The 9,215-nt window shown below is 45.7% G+C and overlaps 1 protein-coding gene across 1 annotated transcript in view; it reads right to left on the reverse strand.

The window, feature by feature from the left end:
* The window catches only part of LOC109938684 (serine/threonine-protein kinase Nek9), a 162,009-nt gene that overhangs the window by 48,982 nt on the left and 103,812 nt on the right, over positions 1-9,215 (reverse strand). The window contains exons 9-12 of the mRNA XM_048599984.1: positions 8,433-8,479; positions 7,660-7,821; positions 6,880-6,988; positions 753-914 (exon numbers count right to left, since the gene is read on the reverse strand). Of these exons, the coding sequence (XP_048455941.1) occupies positions 753-914; positions 6,880-6,988; positions 7,660-7,821; positions 8,433-8,479 (480 nt within the window). The remainder of the gene's footprint in view (positions 1-752; positions 915-6,879; positions 6,989-7,659; positions 7,822-8,432; positions 8,480-9,215) is intronic.

The following is a 9,215-nucleotide window of genomic DNA, read 5'->3' on the forward strand; positions in this document are numbered from 1 at the left end:
GGGGTCTGTAACCAGCCCCCTGTCAATGGGGGTCTGTAACCAGCCCCCTGTCAATGGGGGTCTGTAACCAGCCCCCTGTCAATGGGGGTCTGTAACCAGCCCCCTGTCAATGGGGGTCTGTAACCAGCCCCCTGTCAATGGGGGTCTGTAACCAGCCCCCTGTCAATGGGGGTCTGTAACCAGCCCCCTGTCAATGGGGGTCTGTAACCAGCCCCCTGTCAATGGGGGTCTGTAACCAGCCCCCTGTCAATGGGGGTCTGTAACCAGCCCCCTGTCAATGGGGGTCTGTAACCAGCCCCGTCTCAATGGGGGTCTGTAACCAGCCCCCACTAAAACAGGGTCTGTAACCAGCCCCCACTAAAACAGGGTCTGTAACCAGCCCCCTGTCAATGGGGGTCTGTAACCAGCCCCGTCTCAATGGGAGTGTGGAACCAGCCCCGTCTCAATGGGAGTGTGGAACCAGCCCCTTCTCAATGGGAGTGTGGAACTAGCCCTGTCTCAATGGGGGTCTGAAACCAGCCTCAGCTCAATGGGGGTCTGTAACCAGCCCCCACTAAAACAGGGTCTGTAACCAGCCCCCTGTCAATGGGGGTCTGTAACCAGTCCCTTCTCAAAGGGAGTCTGTAACTAGTAAACAAAAAAAAAAAAAAAAAAAATTCAAAAGAATTCTGCTGGATCAATCAAATTTTGAAACTCTATTTTCAATCCAACATCCTTCTAATGCGCAATATGTCACATTGACTCTCAGGTACCATCAGTAGATGCAATGGTGAATCCATCTCCACACGACACTTTAGTCACTTGCTTTCCTCCAAGTGCACCAACCAATACATTGATGCCATCTCTCTTCTTGTAGTCTCCCACTCCAAGCTGTCCATACTTATTGCAGCCAAATGTTAATAGGCGACCTCGCTCTGAGTGAATAAGAACAAATTAACATTGAGACCTGTGCAATATCCAACACCTACCAACCCATGATATAAGGAGTACAACATCCAACCCTTATCAACACATGATACAAGGGATATAACATCCAACCCTGACCGAACACAAGATAGAAAGGGTACAAAAATTTAACCCCGACTGTCAAGGGATGTGCACAGTACTTATGAGAGGGGATAGGGTAGGGAGTAACTGTGTAGAAATAGCAAAGTGTTGGTGAGGGGAGAGTTATGGGGATATAACTAAATTCCCCTGGAGTTCTTAAGCCCCTTCCATTACTGACATGATAATCTGGCATGACAGCAGTGCTCTACAACGATCACACTGTGATACCTGTGTCATTCCTGTGACATAAATATCAGACATGGGTCATGTAGTATTGAAGAATTCAATGAACTCTAATACAGCACCTTGTACCAACATATGCTCACTACAATCACAGGTACTTGAGAGACTGGGCTCAAGCTCATCAATTCAAATGTATTGTCATACACTTCCATCAGAGTGTCGTGCTGCAAGGGGACAGAGCCCAGTAAGATGGAGACAAGGGAGAGTTATACCAGAAGATCACAGGCCATGGCAGAATGATGACATCATGAGCATGCCTTTAAAGATATATCGCATATCCGCTGAGAGACAGAACACAACATTGCCCTTTTGCTGAAGAACAGAAATCCCAAACATATTGTACAAAGACATTATACAGTCATTTAAAAACAAAATTTACAAATTTAATCAAACTTTGCAATAGCACTTTGGAGATCTGACAACTTGTCTCAATCTGGTGACTGTTTATCCATCTGGACAGGGTACACGTTACTCTTGATTGTTCTCGGCTGACAATTTAGTTGTCTTGTTGCTGTCACTCGGCATCATCACACAATCATCATCATCATCATCATCATCATGATCATGAGTTTTCTTCCTCAGTCTCTGTATCATATGTTGTTCTAAGCAGGCTTCTGATATAGCACGACATAGCACACCATGATCAGGAATGTCAACCTGGGACCACTACCTACACTCCTCTCATTATTCATGCTGCTGCATGGACCCCCAAGGTCTGGGTGTGGTTGGCAGTGACCTCTGGAACTCGATGTCAACGTATCCTGACACAGGCTGGCAGGTACGGACTGTCCAAGCAGCTGCATAGACACTCAGGCTAGAGGGAAGATTGCACGTCATAGAAACCTTGGCTGAAATGCAGGAATTGTGACTGGACTTCTGACTCACACTGTCAAGTCCCTTTCATTCTCCTCTGTCACTGAAGAAGTGTCCCATAACTCAAAATAGCAGCAACAACTGGCGTTAGTCAAGGTTATTTGCACTTTTCTTCCAAGTGTAGGTTGTACTGGGGATAGCAGTCCCTTCTCCATAAAAATCTAGCAGCATAATATGAAAACCTCGTTTTGTTGCTCAACACTTGACTGTGTAGTTGAAGGTATGTTCTGTTTGAGTGTGGGTAGTGGGATGACAATGTGAAATACTCCCCACTTAGCACACATCTTGGAATGGCTTTACAGTGAACTCCAATGCATTGTCAGATATTACCTGCTCCCATATGCTGAATATGTTGAAGATTGCAGTCATTGTTTCGGGGATGATTGCAAGCATTGTGTTACAAGTCATCAAACAATGTGAAATTTAGAGAAATAATCCAGTACAAGGATGCAATTCTCCCATCGCATTGTGAACAATTCTGTTAGTATTTTGTCCAAGAAGTGGAAGGAACATGGTGTGGATGTACAGGCTCTCTCTGCTGCTGGGATCGGTACGTTTGGCATGTCTCACGTGCATTCATGAGTCTCTGGATATTCTGACTCTTCCCTAGCCAGCACATATATTCACATGCCACCCATCTTATTCAGTACCCATTTGTCCTTCATGTAACATGAACATAATACCTTAGTGTCAAAAACGGAAATTGCTAGAAAAGTACAGGTCTGGTAGCATTTGTGAAGAAAAATCAGAGTCCGGTGACCCTTCCTCAGAACTTCTGCAGTTCTGAGGAAGGGTCACTGGACCCACAACATTAACTCTGATTTTTCTTCACAGATGCTGTCAGGCCTGCTGAACTTTTCCAGCAACTTCTGTTTTTGATCCTGATTAACAGCATCCGCAGGTCTCTCAGTTTTTATTTAATATCTTAGTGTAGTGCTTTTGGTATTAGGTCGTGTTTGCCCTTACATGACTGGCCATGGTATATCAAGATTGTCTCTGAATTGTCAAAAGAGGGAATGTTCTCAGGAACTTCCTTCATACTGTCAGGTCATCCTTGGTTAACAGTCTTTTGCAACATCTTTGGTAATTGCTAAATATAACGGTTCACACTGTCCTGGTGCAAAGTGCAACAAATCCATCTTGAGAATGTCTTCAATCTCGCAGTATAGAGATGTAGAGAGGAGAAACATGATAAGTAACCTGCTCGGTGTGTCTTGAACATGATCATTCTGGTCCCTGGCTTGTGTTTTATTTCAAAGTCATTTCTGCCTCATTCATTCATGGGATGTTATGCTGGCTGGACAGTGTTTATTGTCCGTCCCTACGTGCCTCTTGAGAAGGTGGTGGTGAGATGCCTTCTTGAACCGCTGCAGTCTATGTGCTGTAGGTAGGCCCACAATGCCGTTAGGGAGGGAATTCCAGAATCTTGAGCCAGTGACTGTGAAGGAATGGTGATATATTTCCAAGTCAGGATGGTGAGTGGCTTGGAGGGGAACTTGCAGGGGGTGGTGTTCCCATGTATCTGCTGCCCTTGTTCTTCTAGATGGAAGTGGTCGTGGGTTTGGAAGGTGCTGTCTGAGGATCTTTGGTGAATTTCTGCAATGCATCTTGTAGATGGTACACACTGCTGCTACTGAGCGTCAGCGTTGGAGGGAGTGGATATTTGTTGGCTGTGGTGCCAATCAAGCTGGTTGCTTTGTCCTGGATGGTGTCAAGCTTAAATGTTGCTGGAGCTGCACCCATCCAGGCAAGTGGAGTGTATTCTACCACACTCCTGACTTGTGCCTTGTAGATGGTGGCTGGGGTTTGGTGAGTCAGGAGAGTTACTCACTGCAGTATTCCCAGCCTCTGACCCACTCTTGTAGCCAATGTGTTTATGTGGCATGTCCAGTTGCATTTCTGATCAATGGTAACCTGCAGACGTTGACAGTGGGGGATTCAATGATGGTGACACCAATGAATTTCAACGGGTGGTGATTAGATTGCCTGTTATTGGAGATGGCCATTTCCGAGTGTTCGTGTAAATGTTACTTGCCACTTATCAGACTAAACCTGGATATTGTCCGATCTTGTTGCAGTTGAACATGGACTGCTTCAATATCTGAGGAGTTGAGAATAATGCTCAACATTGTTTGCAATGATTGAACATCCCGACTTCTGACCTTATGATAGAGGGAAGGTCATTGATGAAGCAGCTGAAGATGGGCTTAGGACTTTACCCTAAGGAACTCCTGCAGAGATGTCCTGGAGCTGAGATGACTGACCTCCATCAATCACAATCATCTTCCTACATGTCAGGTATGACTCCAACCACCGGAGAGTTTGCCCCTGATACCCATTGGTTCCAGTTTTGTTAAGGCTCCTTGATGCCACACTTGGTTGAATGTGGCCTTGATGTTAAGGGCTGTCACTCTCACCTCACCTCTGGAATTCAGCTCCTTTCACCATGTTTGAACCGAGGCTGTAATGAGGTCAGGAGCTGAGTCGCCCTGGGGGAACCCAAACTGGGCGTCACTGAGCAGGTTATTGTTGAACAGGTGCTGCTAACATAACACTGTTGTTGACACCTTTCATCATTTTACTGATGATTGATAGTAGACTGATGGGGCGGTAACTGGTTGCGTTGGATTTGTCCTACATTTTGTGTACAGGACATACCTAGGCAATTTTCCACATTATCGAGAAGATGCCAGTGTTGTAACTGTACTGGAACAGCTTGACTAGGGGAGTGGCACTGGAGCACAAATCTTCAGTACTACTGGAATGTTGTCAGGCCCATATCCTTTGTACTCTCCAGTGCCTCCAACCATTCCTTGATATCACGTGGAGTGAACTGAATTGGCTGAAGACTGGTACCTGTAATGCTGGGGACCACTGGAGGATGTCACTGGAGTGGATCATCCACTCAGCACTTCTACCTGAAGATTGCTTCAAAAGCTTCAGCCTTATCTTTTGCACTCATGTGTTCAGCTTTTCCATCATTGAGGATGGGGATATTTGTGGAACTTCCTCTTCCACCGAGTTGTTTGTAATTGTCCACTATCATTCACGAGTGGATATGATAGGGCTTCAGAGTTTAGATCTGAACCATCGGATGTGGAATCACTTAGCTCTGTCTATCACTTGCTGCTTATGCTATTTGGTGTGCAAGTAGCTGTTCTGTTTAGTAGCTTCACCAGTTGACACCTCATTTTCAGGTATGCCTAGTGCTGCTTTTGGCATGCCCTCATGCATTCTTCATTGAACCAGGGTTAATCCCCTGGCTTGTTGGTAATGGTTGAGTAGGCAATATGCTGGATCATGGAGTGTATTTTCAATGTGAAGGTGGAACTTTGTCTCAACAAGGTGGTCACCCTTACTGATACCGCCATGAACAGATGCATCTGCAGCCAGCAAACTGGTGAGGATGAGGTCAAGTATGTTTTTCTCTCTTGTTGGTTCCCTCACCATCTGCCACAGAACCAGTCTAGCAGTTATACCCCTTAGGACCCGACCAGCTCAAACAGTCGTGCTGCTGTCGAGCCACTCTTGGTGGTGGACATTGAAATCCCCCACAGAGCACATTTTGCACCCGTGCCACACTCAGTGCTTCCTCCAAGTGTTGTTCAACATGGAGGAATACTGAATCATCATCTCAGTGAGGATGGGACATGTTAACCAGCAGGGGATTTCCTCGTCTATATTTAATCTGAAGTAATTGACCTCATGGGATCCAGAGTCAACGTTGAGGGCTCCCAGGGCGACTCCATCCTGACTATATAGTACAGTGCTGCCACCTTTCATGTGCAGGCGAGGGCCTAGTAGTATTTTCATTGGACTATTAATCTAGAGCTCCAGTTAATGTTCTGGAGAGCCAGGTTCAAATCCCGCAACAGCAGGTGGCGCAAATCGAAATCAATAAAAATGTAGAATTAAGAGTCTCAGGATGACCTGGCTCCAAAACATTCGGGATGAAATTCGTATTTTATGTGGACAACTTTTAAGTGACACGTTGAGGTGCCGTGGATCAACACCTACTCTTTTGGTGCCATTTTTATTTCCAATATGATGAAGCTACACCAATCTGTGTGGTAATCAACCTTTCGAATGATACCATTTTACTCCATCTCATTCATCTTCACTTGAAGCTTCTCCTGAATGTGCAAATTGCATTTCCTTGGAGCACTGACATGTAGGGTTGCTTCATCCTTGATACGCAATGGCATGTGACTCTTAAAATTACTGATCGTGTCAAAGTAGTGCGGATATGGCTGTTTGTGAAGGTTGACATGATTCGACTGCTCTGTTCTAGCAGTGTTGTGGCTTTAATCTCATGAATGGCTATGATGCTGTGATCAGTGCATACCAGTAATCCTGTCACTGTTGGACCATTTGTATTTCTCAGGTAGAAGGGAATCCAAGCTGTACTTGCTTATTGACACTGCAGTGTGATTTACCACTGTCTAGATCTGAAGATCTGTTCTATGATGAGAGTTTTTTTTTGTAGGTTGCACGTTAAATGCCACTTGTTGCAGTACATGCCTGTTAGGATGCATGCTGGTAATATGTTGGCATTAGCTCCTGTATTAATTTTAGTTTTCAGGATATATCAATAGCTCAGTAGGATGGAGTCTCAGAACTTTACACCAGTAGGTCACATGCCATGGTACGGTGATGACATCATGTAGATGATATCATCTACTGCGATACATAACACAACAGCGGGTCATCACTCACCATCAATAGCTGCTGTGTGGGTCTTGCCTGCAGAAATGGTTTTGATTTTGTAAATGGCCAGCTGTTTGGACAGAGTCAGTGAGGTCATGTAGGGAACTTCCTGATCAGCCTAGGGAGAGAGGGTCAAGTTATTTACCCACACCCCCAACACAATAGACAGTGTCTAAGCATATTATGTCCCCACACCTTACCCTCCCCCTTCCCGCCCCAGTACAGAAACTGTATCAAAACACCACATGCAGGAGTACAGGAACAATCTGTCCCCACTGCTCATACAGCACAACCCCTACCAAAAAACAATGTGGCCTCAGGTATTCAGTGCCCAACACATTCAAATCCCTCCAATGATCCCACTGGTTCTCCAGAAGGTTAAGCCAATTTTTCGGGCCTGTCCTCAGGGGCACCAGCCAGGTTTCACCAGGGCAGGAGCCTGGCTACTCAACAATGGAGCTAAACAAGGCTTTCAGTCTAAGCTTGATCCCAATCATGGTCCTGCTGAGTAAAAATCTATTAATTTCATTATCGACACCTAACAATCTCAGCCTTTTGAAGCAGAAGGTTCTAGATATCCACTTCACTTTTTCTGAAGAATTGTTTCCTAACATCCGTCCAAACAAACTTATAAAGTTTCGTGTTTTGCCCCTTCGTTCTGGACTACCCCCGAAAGAGAAAACAGCTTCTATCCGTCCTTGAGTTAGCTTGAACACCTCAATTCAATTACCCAGTAATCTTCAGGGCTATGGTTAATTCTGATTGATTTGGGCTGTGATCAGGACTCACTTTGATTGGGTGTTTGCGAAGACCTCGCATGTAGTGGTTGAGTCCGAGCTTGTTATACTCGTTGTTACCACACGCCAACACCTTGCCACTCTGAGTTATGAAGAAAGTCCCATCAGAGCCACATTGCACTGACACAATGCTCAGGCTCACTGGCAGGTCAACCTGGAATCATCAGAAGAACACATTAACTAGCATTCCTAGCATCATTGATCATAAACTTAACAATCAACAGAAACCCAACCGTCATTGACCAGAAACCCAACTGTCACTGACCTGAAACCCAACTGTCACTGACCTGAAACCCAACTGTCACTGACCTGAAACCCAACCGCATTCACCCTCAGAAAGTATATAACAAATACTTGAGGAGCAAAGGCTCTCCTTCAAGGGCTGCAGATTTAATGCAAAGAGTTCCAAAGCTACTCAGCTCTTAACCATTCACCCCAGACACCCTCCTGCACCCTCCCACATTCCCCTACCCTGCACCTTCCCATTACCCATCACCCTACAGCCTCCGTGATCTAACTGCCTCCGACTTCCGATGTCCCAGTGTCCTGTACCGTCCTGCAGCCTGCTGTCCTGTGTGTACCCATCCCAAAAACAGCAGCCTTGTACTGAGCACCTCTTTTCCTCCCCACCACGTCCCCGCTACTTTCTGCTTGCCACTCACCCTCCACAGTCCCTTTCTTTGCCCCTTCCACTGAGCTGGTCCCAATCCCACCCTGAATCATTCCTTTACTCTTCCCATTTCTCCTTGGTTTGTGAGGACTCACGCGTTCTGGGTATTTGTAATCCTCCTCTGAATCCAGCCCCAAGCGCCCTGGAACCAACAAACAAAATCAAGATGAAGTGCAGAGAAAGTTGTTCCCACTCATCTTGAAATACAAGTGGAACCCTGTCAGCCTTAATACTCATTCACAAAGATTAAACGAACGTTAATCTTTCTCTCACTTACTGGAATACAAAACCAATGAGCTGAGGCTAAACTGCATCAAACTCCTTCATTTCCATCCAGGCTAACTGGGCCCAGTTCTAGGTAATACTCCTGGCTGGGAGGAGGAGGAGCAGAGATTTTTCAAAATCAAAAAAAACCAAAGAACTGCAGATGCTGGAAATCCTAAACAAGAACAGTAGCTACTGGGAAAACTCAGCAGGTCTGGCAACAACTGTGGAGAGAAAGCAGAGTTAACGTTTCAGGTCCAGTGACCCTTCAGACCAGAATCATACTGGGGCTCAAAAATTAAATAATGAGGTCAAACTGTACTGAGTAGGTCTGCAATTCCTCTAACACTAATCAATTACGTGCACTGTATTTGGGGTTGAGGTTGGTTGGCTCGCCGAGCTGGTTTGTTGTTCTGCAGACATTCCGTTACCGTGCTTGGTAACATCCTCAGTGCAGCCTCTGCTGAAGCGTCGGTGTGTTTTCCCGCCTAGTTTTAAACTCTGGGGTCCGTTGCGATGGATTGCCTCACTTCCGGGTTTCCTCCGTAGTGGAATGTATACGGGGTCGAGTTCAATGTGTTTATTAATAGCATGCTTCGTGGAGTGCCATGCTT

Source organism: Rhincodon typus, chromosome 8 (genome assembly GCF_021869965.1).
Source record: "Rhincodon typus isolate 14 chromosome 8, sRhiTyp1.1, whole genome shotgun sequence".
In the NCBI taxonomy this organism is placed as follows: domain Eukaryota; kingdom Metazoa; phylum Chordata; class Chondrichthyes; order Orectolobiformes; family Rhincodontidae; genus Rhincodon; species Rhincodon typus.